The sequence below is a fragment of the Xiphias gladius genome, chromosome 23 (genome assembly GCF_016859285.1).
Source record: "Xiphias gladius isolate SHS-SW01 ecotype Sanya breed wild chromosome 23, ASM1685928v1, whole genome shotgun sequence".
Classification (NCBI taxonomy): domain Eukaryota; kingdom Metazoa; phylum Chordata; class Actinopteri; order Istiophoriformes; family Xiphiidae; genus Xiphias; species Xiphias gladius.
The window spans coordinates 24,138,845-24,161,263 of NC_053422.1; the positions used below are offsets into that span (position 1 = coordinate 24,138,845).

The 22,419-nt window shown below is 39.2% G+C and overlaps 1 protein-coding gene across 5 annotated transcripts; it reads right to left on the reverse strand.

The window, feature by feature from the left end:
• Positions 1 to 851: 851 nt before the first annotated feature.
• Positions 852 to 21,635, reverse strand: snx25 (sorting nexin 25). Of its 5 annotated transcripts, XM_040120305.1 has the most exons (22): positions 21,423 to 21,635; positions 20,415 to 21,154; positions 19,504 to 19,588; positions 15,199 to 15,415; positions 14,589 to 14,761; positions 12,257 to 12,443; positions 11,747 to 11,817; positions 9,995 to 10,185; positions 9,531 to 9,662; positions 9,033 to 9,182; positions 8,662 to 8,787; positions 8,351 to 8,515; positions 7,816 to 7,947; positions 6,895 to 7,035; positions 5,379 to 5,492; positions 4,147 to 4,224; positions 3,393 to 3,476; positions 3,165 to 3,282; positions 2,847 to 2,913; positions 2,191 to 2,372; positions 1,916 to 2,016; positions 852 to 1,794 (listed from the first exon to the last, which is right to left on the reverse strand). In XM_040120305.1, the coding sequence occupies exons 2-22, from the start codon at positions 20,763 to 20,765 to the stop codon at positions 1,729 to 1,731; spliced, it is 2,931 nt and encodes a 976-aa protein (XP_039976239.1). In that variant the 5' UTR covers positions 20,766 to 21,154; positions 21,423 to 21,635; the 3' UTR covers positions 852 to 1,728. The 5 variants fall into 5 exon arrangements, with proteins under 5 accessions (XP_039976239.1, XP_039976242.1, XP_039976240.1 ...); XM_040120308.1 differs by lacking the exon at positions 20,415 to 21,154; XM_040120306.1 differs by having other exon boundaries at positions 1,916 to 1,987; positions 20,415 to 21,635.
• Positions 21,636 to 22,419: the final 784 nt, after the last annotated feature.

Consider the following 22,419-nt stretch of genomic DNA (forward strand, 5'->3'; position numbering starts at 1 on the left):
TAAGGTTGTCCAGATGGTAACTACTAGGGCAACTGATCACGCCCACTCCCCTTTAGACTCAACCCATCCTTTGGGGAACACATGTTGCATTCATGTCCTGGGGAAAATCACCATGTTAAAGCCTAAACCCTTTGCAGTCACACCAATATGTTGTTTGTGGGGAAAAATAGAAATGAAGCCTTGGCCACTTTCAGATGCAGCTTAAAAAACTGGGTCATGGATTAGTCTTTTCTATCAATTTAGTCGCTAACGCTCTTAGCAAGTTTTTTTTTTTTGTGCTTTTTAGAGGATTTAAACTGAAAAACGAAGTTCATCCCATGAAAGAAAAAAAAGGAAATAGCTGTAAACGCAATTATGTCATCGCTGCTGCTGATTTTACTCACTCTTTTCTTACTTTTTCTCATCCTAGATTTATTTTAATGCTTTCATCACTTGCAATTAAAAGTTTCCCACTAATTTTCATACAGTCCCTTATATGTGTATCATACTTTTTCTCATCCTAGATTTATTTTAATGCTTTCATCACTTGCAATTAAAAGTTTCCCACTAATTTTCATACAGTCCCTTATATGTATATCAATTTCTTGAATTTAATATTCAAACTCAAAAAAAATTCAAAATTGTCTAATTTCACACATTATCCTCAGACTGCTGTGAGATATAATAAATGAATTTTAAATTTAAATACATCCAGACTAGATCTTGTGCTGTTCAGTGCTGCTGTTTTCTGCCTTAGGATATTGAATCGGTGGGAACTCTCAGTTTTAATAGTATTATATTTCTAATAATTATGGATAATATTTTAGTCTCTGAACATTTTTCATTGAAAAAAATGCCACATCAACTTTTTGTTTGCAATTTATTGCTTATATAAACGCTCTCTAAACAATTTTTGGTAAAAATAAAATCTATCAATAATAATCATAAATAAAATCATCACAATGACTTTTACATGACATTATATTGCACAATTATAAGCCTTAACAAGAATCACAAAACACAAGTGTTGTTGCTCAGATTGTGTGTAGGAGGAATGTTCAGAGGTCCGTGGGCAATGACACACACTGTTTGCCTTTAGTGGGCAACAGAAAGAATCTGAACTTCAACTGTCTTTGTTTGCTGCAAGTAATTAAGGTCTGTAGATTATCAGCTCTAAAAACTGATGACCAAACAATCAAGTTGTTTACTTTCACAAACTGCTACTCTGCCTTGTAATTTATAGACCATCATGATTTACACAGGAACACAAGATTTAATTTGGTGTGGTACAGATCTGATGTTTCAGTGCTATTGAAATAGGAAGAAAAAAAAAACAAAGATGTAGGTCACATAATCTCAACTATACAATTTGTTCTTGTGTGATTGTGGGCTTTCTGGTACAAAATGTGATCTGTCTAGTTGGACTGGTGTCTAAATAGGAAGAAGTCAGACTCCATGTGGTTTCTCCCTGTTCAGACAGATAAATTTAGATCTGTACCACAACAAAGTCAAACATCAGCCCCTTTCAGTCTGGTGTCAGCCCAGCTTTTCATCCTTTCACAGCAAAGTTCTACCAACAGAATCAGAATGTGTCTCACTTCTGACCAACACAGCTGCTTTCTGTCTGAGGTTTAACAGAAAGGCTATCTGTGGGCAGTTTATGATTGGTCAGCTACAGAAAGGCCTAAAAGATGAACCAGCAGATCCTTAGTTTCATCCAAACTTGGTGTGTCGAGTTTATGTGTGTGTTCAGATGTTGTCCACCTCTGCGCTGAGTTCAGGAGACAGTTCCTTGAGTAACATTTCCATTAACACCTAACAGAGACAGTAAAATAATTATTTAGTTCTCAGCTGCAGTTACATATTTTGTAATGAATTCTATGAAATCTGGTTTTATGACAATGAAAATATTTGATATATGATGTATTGTTCTTACATAGAGAAGATGTTTGTTGGCACTAGCCTCCTGCAGGGCATTGAAGATCTTGATGATTCCATAGCGTGCATTCTGCTGGCCAACTAAATTTGTTAGTGCATCTGATAGAAAAAAAAAAAAAAAAAAATCATATAAAAGAGGTCAGAACACATGCATTTCACATGTTTTTGAAGTGGTAAATGAATTGCAAATGTTTGTGATCATTATACAACACACCCCTGAATTAGAGCCAGGTACTCTGAAGTTAGAAGTCATGTTTACACGGGTTTATATACCTGGGATATTGTCAAGTAGCTTCTGTTGTGCCCGTTCCTTAGTTTCACTGCGTTCAGAGTCAGTTCGGGCCTTGACATGTGGTGCCAACTTCCCATTGGGCCAGAAGGTGTCCCTGAACACACTGATGTAACACACTAACATCTGTTCACAGAAGATCCAGTTTACTGTATCCCGGATCTGTCTAAAACAAAGCACAGAAGATGTTAGCCTCATAGGTGATCTCAGAAAAATATAGAGTGAAGTACGAGTGTTCACGTAGGAGCAATCTCTAGCATGATAGAACAGGTTAACAAAACACACCAACATGCTAGCTGGAGATCCAGTTTAAAATCTCTCAACAAATCCCAGGAGGTCTTTTATTAGTAGCTGGTTGGCTGTTTGTTGCCTTTTAAAAATGCACCTGCCTGCAGTAACATTACCACAACAACAAATCTGAGGTCAACTATCATAGTCACCAAATAAGCTAGCAGAAGCAGAGTGAACGAGTGCAAGAAAGTCAACTCTACAACGTACAGTATTTTATGATTACACTACATAGGTTGCATTCAAATGAGTTCAAATAAATTACATGTAAGTTGTTATTTGTTACACTTTGATTTTTTAATTTTTTTTTTTAAAGTGACAATTAATTCAAACGTAACTGGCAACAACTTACTTGTTGATAGTTCGTCCAAATGTCACCTGGACTAGTGCAATTAGAGTCTTCCTCACCCACTTAAACACTGACAGACAGACACAGACAGACAGACAGATCCACCCAGTTAGAATTCATGATATGGTTCCAGAAAGACAGGACCTAGATTACTGCACCTAAAACAAAACACGGTAAAGGTGTAACCTCATTGTTAACCAGAGATACATTTTCCATTTTCTTCACGTAGGCCTCTGTTTCATGTTATTCTTTTGTATTTGTATATTGTTTATAAAAATGTAAAATGCAACTGCGATTAAATGACAACAGCGTACTACTCACTTCCTCTGAGTTCAAAGATCTCTCCTATGAGCATGAAGCAGGGTTCAGCCAGTGCGTCTTTCCTCCCATCTGCCTCATCGCCATAGTCTGACAGATCACTGTCATCATCAGCGTCCTCCTATAAACAGCAAAAAAAAAAAAAAAATCCAAATGATGATGCAAGATGGTTAGAGAGCTAAGACTGTCCGCACCGTAGTGTTTCTTCAGCAGTCATGCATGAGTGTGTACCTCAGTATGAGAGAAGAAGTCTCCCGGTAGCTTCTCCAGGAAGGAGGCCAGAGAGAAAGATGATTTCTTCTGGATTGACATCACCTATGAACATTGAACAAGATATCATCGCTTTACTATATACTGTAGGGAACCATACCAATGCTAAAATGACCTCATCTGGAAAAATACAACCTGCAGGAAGCTCTGAAATATTGTATCATCACTAAATCTACAATACACCAATATATCCACACCATAAAACATAAGCAGTGGTTTTTATATGGTGTGGCTCATTACCACTCAATCACTAAGTTCACAGGTTTTTAATTTCAGCCTTAAGTAAAAATAAACACTCAGTTCTAAAGGTTTATCTGGTAGTCTGATGCAGTAGTTTAGATATTTGTCAAGAGGGTTTGCTAGGGAACAAATAATCAAATTTTAACGCCTCATCAGGTACTGAGTTGAAAGGAGCTCAATATAATAATGAATAATGAGACTGAAATTCCCTTAGCTGCTACTTTACATGCAGGAAATTTTAATCATTCAGTCTACTGGAAGGAATTTTAAAACTCAACTACTAAAACTGACCAGAATGAACAAACAAAGCTTATCAATGCAGTCTGCATTGTAATACATCAAGCATAAAAATTTTATATAATTAGAACATGACGACAAATCACATACATTATACATATTTGTATGTTTGACATTATGACAATAATATATTACTAGCCCCGTCTTATTTGAGATGCAAGTATGAGAAACTTGTTACCTTGAGATGCTCTGGGGATGGGCTGAGGAACGCATAGAGAGCCTCTGACTGGCACAATCGCTCATCTGTCAGCAGACGCTACAAAGACACACACACAGCCAGCTTAAGTCATATTCAGCATTGTTTAGCTGTGATTCTAAGCCAGAAAAGAAGCAGAGTGAGCATAGAGCTGAGTGGTCTTCTTCAGTCTTGTACCCTAATAGTGCAGTCACCAAGGGGTATGTGGAATAGTTCAACTAATTTAAATAACGAGATATTACTATTTGATTTTAAAAATCAAACGGAGGCGTCAGTAACACCTGAAAATGTTGACTATTGCGTTGAGGGGGCATGAAAACTAGTTAGCAGCCAAACAGAGAGGTCTAAACAGCTGGCTAGGAGGAACATATAAATGGTTGAAATAGAAAGCTCCAAGTAATGAATGAAAAGTTCAAAAGCTTTGGTATAACTAATGGATAAATGGTAAGAATAAACGGCTAAACAGTAAATGATAAACAGTTGAAAGAGTTAGCTAAAAGGAAATGGATAAATGATGAAAACAAGGTAAAAGTCACAGATACATTGTTCAAATACATAAAAGTAACTGATAAAATGTTGAAATAGCTAGAAATACTGGGTAAATGGTTGAAACGTCCAGCTTCTGCCACTCTAAGCGGTAGTATGGTAGTACAAATGTAAGCTTGGTCAAACCAATCTGAAAACTGATGTAAAGAGAAGCACTTGTAAATCTAACTATTATGACATCCAACGAAAAAGGCAATAAAAAGCTCCAAAGTAATCCCCTTGTCAGTTTAGTAGCATATTAGTCAACTGTAACATAAGGTGCTTTCAATCATGCTCTGAACCCTGTAACTTTTCTAGACATCACCCGGAGGAGCTGTATGTGAGAACACAAATGTCCACATCAGTTGGACCGGACATAAACAGACTTTACTCTTCCACCACCCTCGTACAAAGTCCATGTAATGTCCGATTTAGCCCATGTGTGAATAGAGCAGGTAACCACAGAATTCGCAGCGAGCGAGTTGGCATGTTGATGACGCGTGTATCCTGCATCCTGCACGCACTACCACGGCGCCAGTCCTCGCCTAAACCAAACGGAGTATTTCCAGTAGGTGAGAATGCGTCTCACACAGACAATCTCCTGTTGTGTGCTGTATGTGTGCAAGGGCAAGCTACAGTAGAAAACGGCTCTACTGTAGCTTTACGGTATGAAAAATTGACATGTTTACCTGGAGAAAGGCATTGAGCTGAGTTTTGCTCTTGTCTAGGAACTTCTGGTCAATGGATTTGAACGGAAGTTTACTTAGTGATGGTAACTGGAGTTTCTTCAATGATGGAAAACACTGAGGAAGAGAAACACACCATTTGAAATCTTATTTTACAATAATGAGAGATATACCACATTACTGCTAAAACTTGTTTACAGTTTTTTTTTTTTTTTTTTCAACTCTATTATTTTGCATGAAGAAATTTACAGAACATCAGGGCTGTAGTCTCCTAGTCGACTGGCTGACTGGTTGGTTGATATGCTCTTGTCCGACCAAATTCATCGGACAATCACTGGTGATACTTTCATAAGGAGAAAAGTGCTATATCAGTAGCCTTCCAGGATTAATCCATTATTTATTGCGGCAGCAGGAGGAACAGACTGCCTGTAAAAACATCTGTTTTCACAACTTTATGACTCACCCAACCTGATGGAGACTGCTAGGTCTAACTTTAACGATTACTGATTGTTTACTTAACGTTTACTTGGAGTCGACTCCAAACGTACTGACAGCATGTCAAAGAAGTCGTCGGTGTGGCTGCATTTTGTTAAAACGGAGTGTAAACTTTGCAAACAGCAGTTTGCATATCACAGCTCAACAACCAACATGGCACATCGTCTAAAAACGGTAGGCTACCATGTCTGTGTTAGGATGCTCCATCAACTTCTGTGTTTAACGCTTGAGGCTTTGAGTGTATATTCCTCAATAGTTCTTGTGCTGGGATCACCAGTTGATATAGTTCTCTTTTCAGAAATCATATGAATATGGGCAGGCGCACGCTGGTCGGCTCTGTGTCTGTTGTTATAATATCGGCGTAAAATAATTAGGTTAAAATGATTTAATATTCCGCAAATATTAGCTTGTTATGTTTATTAATATTTCATTTAGGCTAATAAGGCTACCAGGTAGAGTGCATTCAGTGCACTGGGGCCGATTTAGTCAATCTAGAGATAAGGTTTCAGATTTTTTTTTCCCTGCGACCAACTGATTGGTTAGAGAGTAAGAATGATTTCAGTGTTTCTTTGGTTGGCTACAGCCCTACAGAACATACAGTACATTTACTGACTGCAACACTACAGATCTCACTGTTATCAGATTAAATGTAAACCAATTTATGGTGATACAGTGAAATAATTTATTCATTTATTCATAGAGGGGGACTGGAAAGGCTTGAAACAGACACCATTGTCTGCTTTGTATGGTGTGTCATCTACAATAAAATCATCAAACAATACAGACTGTAAACAGTCTTCCTCCTGCAAGTGTCATATAGGTAGTTTCTTCCCAAATGATGCAGCGACATAAAGAGTTTTGCCCTGATGTGGAAGAGGGGTGAAGCATTAGAACAGCGATGCAACAGTTAGTTATTTTTCAACTAGTGGTGATGCAGTATAAGCATAAAGGACGGTGATAACTAATTACCGATGTTTAGGAAGAAAACATATCCATACATGTGCAGGTTTTGGGGTCGTGTTACCTCAGTGAGTTTGCGGTGGAGCATCTGGAATTCAGTGAGTTTCCTCTGGACACTCCAGCGACTGTTGGCTGTCTCCTCTCCTTCTACCAGGCTAACACACACACTGTAACAAGCTAAAGTCTCACCACCTTCCTCTGTAGCCTGAAATACACACCAGACACACACAGTTATACACACAAGTGTCTTAGTGACTACCAGTTAATAATAGTTTCATACACCAATATCCACCATGAATACATACCTATATAAGGCCTGGCACATGAGGTATAACAATATTAAAATTAGATGTTTTTAAATTTACATTTATCTGTTTATCTGTCCCCCCCACAAAACACTGATTTGAGTAATGTCCTCAGACTTTCCGATAACATTCGATAACAGTCTATTCAGCTGTGCGTTTGCACGTGTTGGTTTACATTATTCAGCATTCATATACTTTTGCTGGGGCCATGAAATAATCTTTAGTTAGCCAGTCACATGATGGTGGGAAAATGAATCACCTCATAAGAAGCCAACCAGTGTTTGGCACACTCATTTTACTATCTCAGATGCATGACCATGTCTGATTTGCTTGCACAACCGGATTTTATCCATATGCAATACAAGAATACATTTTGTTTGCATAGCTGTGCCATGTTAACTGGAGGCACACTATGCTTTGCCATTAATAAGGTCAAATGCATCATTCTACACTTCTGCATCTTAAATGCTTTAATGTATTCTCTGCTTGGTCTGATAGCAGTCTGATGCTCCTAAAAGCATGTCGATGCCAATTGGAAAAGAAGGGTCATCAGAGCCCTCCTGTGCCTTAGGTTCCCCTCTGGAAATCCGCTCCTCGGTTTGTTATGGCCAGCTAGTTTCTTCAGCATTAGAATAATGAGCCATCTACTGTTTTCATATACGGAATTAAGTTATAGTTACCTCAGCAGTAGTAATAGAAGCCCTCCAGTGACCCAGATTTTCACACCACAAATCTGTCCTGGAGATATGTTGCTGGAGTTCACTGTGTTCTCTCTCCATGGCTCCAATCTCTTCCTTTAGTTTGCTGACTATCTACAAAAACACACAAGAGACACATTTTAACCAGCCTGCAAATCATAGTTAAATGAAGAAATGACTTGAAGATGAATGCCATGTAAGGTGGCTTTCACTTCAGAAGATACTTTTAAACCTGATCACAAAATTGTCATGAGTGTTGAAGATATTCTTTCATGTTACCCAGATTCAAAAACACAAAGTTTACAAATATACAAGAGCAGGTATATGGGCTTTTAAGCAAATCAGACATGCTGTCATTGTTTTGTTTTGTTTATTTTATCGGAAGATTTTGTTACATTTCACTTGACACTTTGACACTGGAGACAAATTGAGGGCATCATGCTAGACGGGTTTGGATGTGCAAATTCACTAATTTTAATACCTGCTGCCTGCAGTCAACTTCTGGAGTGAATTCTACCTTTTTGTCTGGTTTCGGTGCATTCTGGATAGAGCCCAGGGCCTGTCGCTTGTACTCAAGTTTGTCGTAGAGTTGGCTGAGTTTAGTAGCAGCATAGTTGGCCTGCTCATTGATTCCTTTACTGCCTTCATCACACACTTCCTCTCCTCCATCTAGACCCTGGCACTACATACAGAGGGAAACAAATTATATTTATAAGGACAATAAAGACGTAATTGCAGACGTGTATAAACCTACAAAAAGAAGTGAAGAAATATGACAAATCTGAGATTTCAAACAGATGAGCTTTCAGAAGTGCTTGCATTTCTGACCCCTTCGTCCTTTTCCTCAGTGCTACACTGTGACTGGCTGTGCTGCTCGTCTCGTCTGATCAGCCTATCGTAGAGGTCAGAAACCAGGAAGGAGGGGTAATAGCGTTCTCTCATCGTCTCAGCAACCTAGAGGATGTATGAGAGTAACAGAAATGCTTCATTGCCATTGTAGAACATCTTGACACTGTGAAACATAAGTATAATTGTTACAATTGTTACTTGCACCTTTAATAAGAAAAGCTCCACATCGCTTTTCTTGGTTTAGTACCTGTTTTGCCACGAGTTCTTTGACATTTCTGAGGAAGAAGTTCATTCCCATCCACTATAGCTAGAGATAGTCACAGTTAGTTAGTAACAAAAGGAGCAGTTACCTGTTCCTGTATTCTAACAAAGACTTGAGTTCCTCTGTTCCCCACCAGACTCTGTTGGATCTCCTTGAGAAGAACCTTTTCCACTGGAATCTCTCTGCTCTCCACAAAGAATTTCTGGTAGAGTTCCCCAACGATTTGGGGCACCTCATTCTGTCAAACACATATTAACAAACAAATTAATACTTACTCATGTACTTTTTCCACTGCATTAATATCCTGTGCTATACACCTGATGTCACAATACAGAATATCCACTGAACATTTCACTGGCAATACTACAAGTGTGAATAACATTTGCTGACATAATGTGTGTTCAAGGAAAACCAGTACCATTATTTCACATTATTGCGTGAAAACAACAGCCAAGCCCAGCACAGGTCAAGCACGCTACTTCTGTAGTAGAAGAATATGCCTCTCATTACTATATTACTTTTCCTCTAATACTGAATACTAGTAGCAGTTTGGGGCTAAACCCTCTGGAATGTGTGTGCAGCTCACCTTGTTGGCAGTTTTCAATGTTTCCACCAGTTCCCAGAAGCTAATCAGAGCTCTTTTATCAACTCTCTCCATGTAAACTCTGAAATGTTCCCTGTAACCTGGATTACACAAGATGTCATCAAACTGGAGAATCTGGATGTGGGGGGAAGAGAAAAAAAGATTAAATATAAACTACATGGCACATGCTGTTATCCAAAGTACAAACCCTCAACCAATATCATGTTAATGCTTCGCTCTTTAAACAAGAATATGTCATTCAATATAAAAAAAAGGCATCAGAAAAATGGTGCATGGTTTGCTAAGTCCTAACCAGTTCTTTAAAACTTTCAATATTGGACAGAATATTCTAAAAAAAAAAATATATATTTTCAAATCATTGGGCATCTTGACACATCTCATGGTCAAGTTTTTTCCAAGCAAAGACCCAAGACATGTATCGCAAATCTACATGACAAGAGTCTTACCTTTTGACTTTGAGGCTCATCGCTGTCATCAGCCCCTCCTTCCTCATTGTTTTCATAGTTTGGCCCACCGAGTAGGCGGATCCGTTTCTCACATTGTTTCTTAGCAACTGTCAGCTGATTGATATATCGTTTCATATCTCTGGTCCTCAGCAGGTCTGCCTTCATGGCTGCAGACTCTTTACCTTTTCGCTCTGAGAGAAAGTGGGAGCCAGCTTTGGTCACAGAAATACAATTACTTGGTGTGGAGCCACTGAACCACCAAGATAAAGTTGCAAGACACTGCTAACCTTGTGTTACACATAGACACTTCCAGCCAAGCACACAGGCTAGTGAAAGCCAATTTCATTATATGTTGTTGATTTTTACATATGACAATAATTTTGTAATTCGAAAAAAATACTGATTTTGGTTTTCATGTAAAATGAGTACATTTACTGCATATTATAAACTAGTTCCAATTCTAACTAGGAATAATAAGCTTCAGGTAATATTATATAGAGAAAAGTAATGCATTTTCTCTGTCTGGTTTAAGTGGCTTCATTATTAATCAAGCTACTGTCAGTCCTTTTGGCTATGGTGTCAAATTCAGCTCATTACTTAAAGGAAAACTAAAAGTCAATATTAATACATAAAAGCATAACTTGTATGAATGAACAAAATTACCACAGAATTATACAATGAATTCAAACCCAACACTGCAAGCAAAAAAAGCTATACTGTAATTCATAATTTGTGAACAAGAAACAAGAAAAGTGTGGCCAAGTGTAAAGGCATGGATTAAACTGTCCTGGCTCTATTAATCCATCTAAAAAAAACAACAGATTTTCACTTTCAACTCATTGTTTGTTTTAAACCATGGCTCTCAGGTCATTTCATGGGTTGGTCAATTACTTTCAGACCAACTTAAAAATTCTCTTGATGAATTCTGATGACCTTGTCAATCCTCTGAGTATTCCTGTAGCGCCGCCATTAAATAAATAATGTTTTTACTTATCCTGTGAAATATCTCAAAGTCTACTCGATGGATCGCAACAAAATTTGAACAGATATTCATGTCTCCCTCAAGATGAATTCTAATAACTTTGATGATTCTCTGACTTCTTTCTTCAAGCACCATCAACAGGTCAAAATATTTATTTGCCAATGCTTTGGTTTATGACCAAGTACCTGCAAAACTAACATTTCCATCAGCCTCAGCTATACTTTGTGTTTAGTGCTAATTAGCAATGGTTAGCAGGCTAAAACATTAATATTAAGATTGTGAACATGTTTAACATTACCTGCTAAACATCAGCAAGATAACATTGTCATTATGACAATTAACATTTCGCTGAAACCACTGTCTAAGTTCCTAAGTACAGCCCTGAACCATGACTCTAAGGTTCAGTTTTCATTTTCAGTTCTTGGTCTTTAACCTACTTTGACATAAGGGTGAACTCAGTGCCTACAGGCATATAGCCTGTTATTGACAGAGATCAAATGTCACTTCACAGCTGACCATGCAGCTCTCTACAAGGGTTGTTGCAGCAATAAGAAAAGCGGAGAATTCTACAAATATTGCAATCCCTGTTTTGTCGCTTCCTTACAGGACGTGATAACAGCAGATCAGCTAGCTGTTTAGCTGCAGTGGATTTGAAATTGTTTTGGATGACACCACTATGCTTAAATTCTCACATTTTCCAAGGTTTAGAGTAATCATTTTTTGATAAATGCAGTCTTTAAGTCATACAGTGAAATGCATTGTTTCTGTACCTTTCTGTTTCTTGAGCTGAGGCAGGCTGCTGATGGTGGTGGCATGAATAATCTCTACCACTATCTGATACCTACAACATAGAGACATAAAGGAGAAACAAATACATCGGGTGTTGTGATCAACTGATAAAATCAGAATAGGCTGTTTTGGATTAATAAACTGACATATCACAATGGTATAAAAATATTTCATGCACAGTAATAGAAAATTGAGTCTATGTTTTCAGAATTGATAAAATACAGTATATCAGTAACTGAGCCAATATTTCTCAAACTAACATGACAATATAGCAGTATCATGTCTACCCTGCATTTGGATCTAGTATTTTTCTGCAGAGACAATGTCTGTTCCCATGGTAACCCCACAGCAGCAACAGACTAGTGGTTAGCACTGTCTGGTTAAAATGTTTGTCTATACAGTATGGTTAATTTGAGGAAATGTATGTATAGGCCAGTCTCAGTTTAATAGGGCAGTGCAGGTGTGCACAGTGGGTGTGTCTGCCATCATGCCTGAGTTGTTTGAGGAAATTGACATCAGCAGAAGTTGATATCAGTTTGATGAAGTCTTCATAGGAGGCAGCGTAGCTGTAGGCTTTCTTCTGCTGCTCAGCCTGCTGTTCCCTCTGTTCCAGCTGAGACAACAGCATCCTGTTTATGGAGTCAGGATCACTGAGGACTTCTACCAAAGGCTTCAACACTGGAGTACACAGACACAAACCAGCGCAGACATAAGATATAAAAAGATATTGTGCATATAGATGTACTGTAGAAATTGACCAAATTCTGTTAATCAAGTCGAAGTCAATAACAACCTCTCTGAAATGTGGTTAAATTACCAATTTGAAAAAAACATACACTATAAAAAAAAGTATACACAGATAATAACAGTAGTATCATGAAGTCTGGGTTACACACAAACACCGGTGTATGAGATGTATAGCAACAGGTACAGACAGATAATAGAAGTCACCCTGCCTTTCAGCCCACACCACTACCTTTCAAGCCACAATGGAATAAATACAGTACAGTGAAATGCATATGTGCCCCACTGAACCAGAATTATTGTTTGAGTCAGACTTATATCCTGTCTTCCATGGGTTTTTATTTTCAGTAGTTCACAGATTGACAAAAGTATTTCATAATATAGCCTAAAAATTTAATATTTCTGTGAGCCATTGAAGACATGCTAATGCAAAATATGAAATATTTTGGACATACAGAGTTGTGGAGCCACACTTTTCGGATTCAACTGACTGACTTTATGACTCTTATCTAATTATGCAACTGATACTGCTTTACATTTTAGCATTTACCATTCCTCTGTTTTTTCCAATTTTAGCCAGAGTACCCGCTGCCAAATTTGTGGGAAATGCAGTTCTAGAGACAGAATAAAAGCCAGAGTAGTAGATATTATGTCAATAATTATAATAGCTGCATTCACAGTTGGTGGTGGGAAAATTTACTTCCAGGGCCAAAATAATAAACATGCTATTGAGCTAGCATGGCTTACTGGGAAATGTAGATTAAACAGAGCTATCACTGGCGTTATTAGTTACAACTGTGGTCCTCCTGCACTGACAAATTCAAAATGTCAAAACGTCCGCTGTGAAAAAGCTCTGTTAACACAACACTGACACAATACTACCATACAGGAAGAAAAGACAGACACAGACAAACAGACAGACTGAGACACAGATACAAAAACAAATAACAAACACATCGAAAGCACAAGTTTAAAAAGTGCATATATATTCTGTCTCATTTCTTAAGTACACTTTCTGTATTCTCATCTTTCTAACGTTTTTAGATTATGTGCCATGTTGGTTGTTGAGCTGTGATATGCAAACTGCTGTTTGCAAAGTTTACACTCCGTTTTAACAAAATGCAGCCACACCGACAACTTCTTTGACATGCTGTCAATACGTTTGGGGTCGACTCCAAGTAAACGTTAAGTAAACAATCAGTAAACGTTAAAAAAGTTAGACCTAGCAGTCTCCATCAGGTTGGGTGAGTCATAAAGTTGTGAAAACAGATGTTTTTACAGGTAGTCTGTTCCTCCTGCTGCCGCAATAAATAATGGATTAATCCTGGAAGGCTACTGATATAGCACTTTTCTCCTTATGAAAGTATCACCAGTGATTGTCCGACGAATTTGGTCGGACAAGAGCATATCAACCAACCAACCAGTCAGCCAGTCGACTAGGAGACTACGGCCCTACAAAGGACATACTATACCTGGAGGCTCTGCAGGCATTATGATGTTGTCAATTTTACATCCATCCTTGTCAGCGATTAAATGGTCACAACAGACCTTTTTCACAAACTAAACTAATTCAATTAATCACAAAAGCCTACCCAGAAGGCAAACATGCACAGTACCCGGGCCTTATAACCGGAACATCTAAATGGAATACAGCCATTATTAATATTATCAATTAAACCTCTGCTTTTCCTGCTGTAATATCAAAATATCTGCCATGAAACAGGTCTACTAAATTTTGAATGATTTTAGATCAAGTTCAGTTTATTTCTTTAATTTCCCACACAGCAGCAACAAAAAGTCTGTGTGGAATAAAGCAGTTACCCTCCATCCAGCAAAGCCAAAATAAAGATGACACTCTGGGACACCCATTCAGGTAATGCCAATAATTCCTAAAGTAGAACAGCAATGGCTAATAACTGGTGGAAATAAACTACCATGGTGTTTTATCTCCTTATGTTCTGATGACTTTAATGAGACAAAATCAATGTCCGACTTGAGAGTTCGTTTCACCATCTGACCTAAATACAGCCACAGTCCAGTGTCATATACAGTGCTGGGAAACACACACAATCAAAGTACCTTTAGTAGTGATGACTTCTGTGAGGCAGCAGCGTAGTGTATGCGACTTGGCATCCTTTTGTGGCAGCAGACATAGCAGCAGTATTCTGGCTACACAGCGGAGGAAGGCCAGCTCTGAATCCGGACTAACCAAACAGGGATGGAGAGGAAACGGCCGAGCACACTCCTCTGGTCTGAGCACACACACACACACACACACACACACACACACACACACACACACACACACACACACACACACACACACACACACACACACACACACACACAGACACACACAGACACACACACAGATTAAAAGACAGATTTACACACAAAGAGACTAAGCAATTTTTTTTGCCAGAGCTAGATGTCAGATCACATAATGAGGTACAATGTCATACCTAACGCTACCATTGTTATTCATACTTACGCTGGGTTGCATTTCTCTGTCTTTGCTTCTAAAACTTGACTGAACAAGACACCCTGCAGCTACATTGTTCCTGAACTATTGAAGATGTGGGAGGCCAAACATCTCTCGCCTGACTTGCCAGGATAATGAAACCAGATGATTTGTGTACATCTGTGTTTTAATCTGTGTGTGTGTGTGTGTGTGTGTGTGTGTGTGTACCTTGCAGATGCAGCCTTGAGGTCAGTGAAGTGTGTGTGAAGGATTCGGATGCTGTCATAACACACCACATTGACAAGGTCTATGTCAGCAAGCCTTGATCTCAAGTGTCTGATCATCTGCCACCAGTCCTCTGACAGCATGGAGTACAACTGGCCCTCATCACGACTCAAAGGGATGTACCATGACAGGATGTAGTCTCTGTAGGCATAGTCAAACACTGGGGAGAAGCACACACACAGAGAATTGGAATATGAATTTTGTCAAAAGATGCATACTAACGGCATGTCCACACAGAAAGCATTCTCACGTACGTTTGAAAGATGTGCTCCTATTTTTAATCAATCCAGCACAGGCAGTCTAACGACTCTCATTTTTACTTGTGCTACACGCTCGTAAACATGGCCCTCAGAATGTTTTTTAGCTCCAAATCTCTTTCCTGCGTTTTACTTGTGTAACCACAGAGACTCTGTATTGGGCTCTGAACACTCCCATAATGTGGGTGACCTACAACTCAATACAGCCTGATGTTTCCTGTGTAGACACACACAAAGCACCGAAGCTGCTGCTGCTCGGCTAACATGCTGCTCACGCTATGCCTTCTGTGTAGACTAGGTGTAAAGAGACAGAGAGATGCAGCAGACAAGGATAAGAATTAGATTTCATAAAGCTGAATAGTTCCTAACATCACAAATTGAATCCTTCAAAAACAGAGAAAATATACTTTTAACATGTTAAAGACGCAATCAGTACTATTTTACTGTCTCTTTGCAAAAGTGACCATGGACCATAATTTTGAGATATCAAGCTTTCTTCGCAAGAGGAGTTGTCCCAGCTCTGTTTTATTGCGGATGTTCGAATCTCCCAGGCCTCCTGAACTACCCGCCCTGGTTTCGTTTCCCCAAAACCCAGGTGTACACTGGTGCAACATCTGAAAAGTGGAAGAAGTTCCATCCACCCATCCATCCATCTATTTTCTATACTCACTTATTCTGCACAGGGCTGCCACCCACCCTGAGGGGCTGAAGCTTAACCCAGCATCCAACGGGCAAGTTAAAGTCACCAATTCACCTGATCTGAATTTCATCAGACTGTGGGAGGAAATGACAGCACCTGGGTAAAACCCACAGAAATAATCTTTCCTCTTTTCTTGCAAAATATTGCATAGTTTTATCTCTTCAAGTCTCTAAAAATTATGAATGTAAAAGTCTGAGAAGGTGACATACACTATTTGAATGAATTGCTCACAACTCATAGACATTCAATGTGTGATAAGTGGTCATTAGTACACTACTTCATGTTAAAGGGTCTCAAGGAAAAAATGTTGGGACACTGCTGTACATGAACATTTGAATGTGAGGCATCAAACGTCAGCTTTTAATGCCTGTTAAAACAGTGTGGCACTCTGCATCAGTGCAGGTTGTAAGTTTGAAATTTGTGAGCAAAATCTCAACATTGAATCTGTTTTCAAAAAACACTGGGGGACAAAGACAAAACTTTGCAAATGGAGGTCCACACAGCTGAGTCGTACCTTACTAACAGCACCATCAGCATATATACAAAGATAAGAGGCAAAATTGCTACTTGGATGTTACTATAATGGGCTCAGCAACTATCATAAGCAAATATTCTAAACATCATGATATATGCATTAACAAGGAAACAGTGACATTTCAATTCATATTAACATTATAATAACTACATATTGATTTTGCTGATTGAGATTATTTTTTGAAGGAGAGAATGCAGTACTTCCCCTCTTTGAATCATCACTGAAGTGAAATTCCAGAAAGATGCAACTCTAGTCAGTCTTTTCTTTTCTGATCTGTTAACTACTGGAAATGCTTTCAGCCTTTGAACTGTATGCAGTTCAAGGGATCTTGACATCTTTACAAAGATAGCCGAGGAGCAGACAGTGGTATTGCACATGATACTAGGGTCATGGCAAGTCTAGGGAGATTTAACGATCTGTTCAATAAATCTGATCTGATTTTACGAGATTTCCTGCCAAATCTCACAGTTTACTGTGACTACTGGTATATACATTGTTACGATGTACATCGCCACTGCTCCATGTAGCAAGCCTAGCCTTCTCTTCTCACATACAATTTAAAAAACAGTCAGCTTTGGCAGGAATATCTGCACCCTTTTTCTGTTTACCATACAATAGGATACTATTCTGTACATTCTACATTTGTCTGCTTGGGTTTTACCCCTCCTCCCACAGTCCAAAGACAGGCAGGCTAGGCTTAAATGGTGACTCAACTGCCTGTAGGTGTGAATGTGTTTATCTGTCTGTACAAGTTAGTCCTGTGATAAACTCCTGTGTGTAGCCTCCAGTCACCGTGACCCTGAAAAGGATCGATGGTTTAGAAATATGATGGAGAAATGAGTGGATGTTCAGAAAGGTGAGTGCTCTGATAGTAGACAATATGCAAATTTTACATTAGTAGATCACTATCCAAAAAATTTCAGTAGATCAGTCCAAATAATATTAAATATTACTAAAAATATCACCTACCACATTAGATCAGTATCATTGTCCTTTACTTTGGAAACCGTTGTGTTTTGCTTTGAAAACCACATTTAAGAATCTTGACTTGGATGTCACTGCTACACAAGGACAAAACTGTAATAAAAATACTTTTTAACAAGTGATTTTATGTATTTCGTCATGTGCCAATGCCCTGAACTTAAGTGCTTGATCTTAAATCCTAGAAATGAACATTAACACAAAGCTGTTACAAAAACACTAATAACCAAAATAATTAACACAGCAAGGCTTGACTATGAACCTAATGATGACATCCTAACCGCATATCACAATACAACCAAAGGACCTTTTTAAAAACACACACAGGAGCATGTGCAAATACACACCCTCGGTGTAAATCCTGGAGCCATCTGTTACTTGGCAGCCAGACATACTGCTCCACTGACTCTGTGTGTGTGTGTGTGTGTGTGTGTGTGTGTGTGTGTGTGTGTGTGTGTGTGTGTGTGTGTGTGTGTGTGTGTGTGTGTGTTTTATGACCAGGAAATTCAACTGTTGTAATCAACTATGGGTGGGAGGGATCAGTGACAGGTCATGATGACTGACAGAGACAAAGCTCCATCAGTCAGCAGTTTTCTCAAAGCAGAAGCTGAACATTTTTCCAATAGTTTCAGAGACATTTCAGGCTAAGGTTTGAAAATGAATGGTCTTCTAATGTTACAAACCAAACAGTGAAGACACTCACTGACTGGATGTTAAAAAACTATTTTGAATTTTTCATTCAAAGCGAAGAAAACATTATTCCCTGAATGGGGTACTTGAGTAAATTGAGATTTTGGACGTCTAACTGGCATCACCACTGTCAAATATAGTGGTTTATAACAATAATTTACACATTTATTAACTTGGCAAAGGCAAGCTTCGCATTGTGGATTTTTTAGAAAGAAAAATGTGAGGATGTGCCATGTCATACTGTACACGATAATACTGGTGTATTTTTTAAAGCGATAAAGACTGAACATAACATGATCTTAACAATGTTCTGACCTGTTGAAGAATCTCATTACTGCACACAGCTGCAACAAGCATAGCTGAAAGCAAAAATCACGCCGCTACCAGCAGCATACTGTATATGACATTGCATTGATCCCAAAATACCTGCAATATTATATTATTTTCAGGCAAAATCCATTGAAGGGATTTTTAAGGCGTTACATATCATAGAAATTTTACATTTGCACTTCAGACACTCGCATTAAATGGCAGAAAGGAACAACAGCGTACTAGATAGTATAAAAGAAGTAAATTCAGATGCATATTTAGTGTTAGTGTTTAAAATGTTTAAAATCATTTTAAACACTAAAGAACATAGATGTGAAAATGCCTCATTTTGTCTTACACATTTGAAAATGTCCTTCTTGCATTTTACTGTAAGCAGTTAATGTAAAGCTTTAAATAACTGTCACATTTAAATCTCAAGTGATCTAAGGCATCTGAGTGTCATGTGATTCAATTTCAGAATCCTGACTTGCCGATGCTCTTTTTTCTTTGCACTTGCTCTGTAAAGAAAAAGAAACACTTCAAAAATGGCAAAAAGTGGCTTTGCAGTAACAGTGGAACTGCTGGCTGAAGTGGCTTCTATGTCATCAGTGGAAAATGTATGTTTTTCTATTTGTTGAAAATGTTCATTTCAATGTCCACAACAGCTCAGTGTAATGTTTATACAATGAGCCAAATGTCTCATGTAAACAGAGTTTCCACATGTATTCCCATTAATGTGGTCATAAGCTAGTCATAACACTATGGTGATCCATTACCTTCTTTAAGAGCTTTGTCCACATTGTGTGATACCACCACCCTCCTGCTTTGGCTTGACTCCTGAACTGGCACCAAAAAATGAGCCTAAAAAAAAAAAACAAGAGCATCAGATCACTTTGCTTCACTACAATCACAAAAGGGGACGACAGCAGAAAATCAGGAAATATTGGGCAACAACAGGAAGGGAAGGAAGAGAAGATTGAGAGCTGTGTGTCTAATAAGCCTAAATCCTGACGAACAAAGCAGCCCAAATTTGTCATAGTTCATACAACATGTCGACCAGACAAATGCTTTTGACAATAGTCCTCCACTTTTCAACATCAATAAGTCAGACAGACAGCAGCAGCCACTGAAAGGCAGCCGCTGAGCTGTTATGGTAAGACACCAGCCAGATGCAAAGACAGAATAATTATCCTTGAAGATATAAATGTGTGTGTACATGTTTGTGTAGATGTTAAAATGTGTCTAAATCCAGCAGCATGACTCTGCCTCATTTATTATAGAACAACACAGTGAGGATCTGGGGGCGGGGAGGAAAGACGGGAGAGGGGAGAAGGATGGGGAGGGGAGGGGAAAACGATGAAGCAGTAGAGAGGAACAAAGAAGGACAGTTAGGGGTGCAAACATGAAGAACTTGGATTTTTATGTTCAACACTGTTTGAAATTTGGGTCAACATTATCTGCTCCAGTCTGTCTAAGGTTAGATATGACAGAGGTACCATTAGATAACAGTAGAACTGACCATTTCTTCTGCCTATCAGTGAATTCCAGTAGTGCAGGAGATTGCTTCCTAATGACAGCATTATTTCCCCATTGTTTGATCATGGGGAGTTGGTAGAGAGTGTGAGTCTTACCACAGGTGTGCTGTGTGTGAGTAATGACTTTGAACTGGGAAACACCAATATCTTACCATGAGCTTGTTGAAGAACTCCAGCCATGCAGCTGACTGCCTTGTGTTTCTGTCAAAGCAGCTGACTTTGAGAGGACTCTTCCTGACTAGCAGAACAAAGCTCCCAGCCAGGAAACACAGTAGGGCGAATGACACATAGATGAACAGCTTCAAGAAGAACGAGGTAAGGGTCAGGCCTCCCCAGGCCAGCTGAAACACTACTGCTGCCACCACGCCCAGGCAGAAAGCCGGGACGAACCGGAAAGAGGAGCCGACAGAAGAGGTGGAGGTGGCAGACATGGGCCCCCCTTCTCCTCCGGTACTGCTACTCCCTCCAGCCAGTGGTGTAATGGTAGTTGAGGGGGTGGGCATACTGCGACCCCACCATCCATATATGTGTCACTGCTATTTGGGCTGAAAAGTTGCTCCGCTAGTCTGTATGGCAAGTCACAGGGGTAGGTATACTGCGAACACTCGTGTATACCCTCGACTACAACACTGTCTCCAAGAAGAGGCATCCCCGCTTTGACATTTCCTCACCGACCCACAGCGCTATGTTTTCCGCGCTCCTAGCATCGGCCCACCCGTCGGCCACAGGAACGGAGCCCCGTCAGCTTAAACATCCACAACTCGGTACCCCAGACAGCGGAACAGGGCACCAGGCTTGACTGGGAATAGGCGACGGGAGCTGAGAGTCGCCCGGAAAGCAGGTGGCGAGAGACCCGGGGTGACGGGATGGATAGAGCAACAACCACCGTCACCTTGGAGACAAATAGGTGGAAGGGTAGCTTAGTGACTGTTGCTAACCAACTGGGCTAGCAGGAGGCTAAACCAGGAAGCCAATTCACTGTTAAGCTACCATTTAAAACGAAAAAAAAAAAAAACAGAAGATAAAAGTAAGCGCCAGCATATAATGTCGAACTGCAGTATGCTTTGGCTAAAAGTAAAGCTAACTGCAGTAACGACAGCTAGCTAACTAGCTTGCTCGCTAAGTAACCAATTCAAATGAGTTAATGTTGGCTTACATACCTATCGTTAAAAAGAGGTGTACAATGACAACACTACATTTTCACTCTCCCTCTGTGTAAAAGAATGTATCGGAAGCTTTGCAGTGGCGATTAAAAAGTGTCACAAACGCGGCGACAAAAATTACGTCCGGTCCAAAATCTCCGAAAGATAAAAACAAGCAACTGTTATTTTTCTTCGAGCTCCAGCTGACTGCCAATCCCTCTGTTGGCTGAAGCCCTCTCACCCAATCTGTTAAATCGGACAGACAAGCACGTGGTTTTAACCACTGAGGGTGCGCTTCTTTTACGAACTGAGAGAGTCGAGTGGGCGGGCGGGGCTGATAAAGGATCGATGTTTGGAAACACAAAGGCGTCATTATTCGTAAATACAAAATTATCTTTGGACAGTAATCACAAATCATATTTCATCCATATCCACCTCATGTAATTCACACACATTACTCTGGACATCTACTGAATATTATTTCTTGCTTTTCCGATGTCTATTTTGTAGATAATAGTAATAAATAAATAACTTAGGTAGAAAACATCTGCAGCCTATCTTGTCACACGCTAACTGTAATATTTGGAATGGCTGACACAAAGTATGGACTATTGATAATCCCCAAATGCCTTATATTCATACAGATAACTATATGCAACTCTTGGAGAATAATAAACCAGTTTAAATCAATGGTTTCATAAACAAACAAATGAATGGCAGCAGACTGCTCTTCATCAATGGATATAGCAATATGACTGATAAATTATTGATTTTTGTCATTTTGGACTACTCACAAATGCGCGGATTTTGCCGCAGCAACATGCAAATACTTGCTTTCCACACAACAAGTGGGAGATAACAGAGTCCAAAAAATTTCCCCATTTCCTTCTTGTGATTAGGCTCATGTAAGCAATGCCTCTTGGCACGTGGTGTTTATGTTAAATCCAGTCTTGCCTGGATGTGGCATGAAATATTTGCAACAAACAAGATCATCAATTCAAAAGATGTGGGAAAT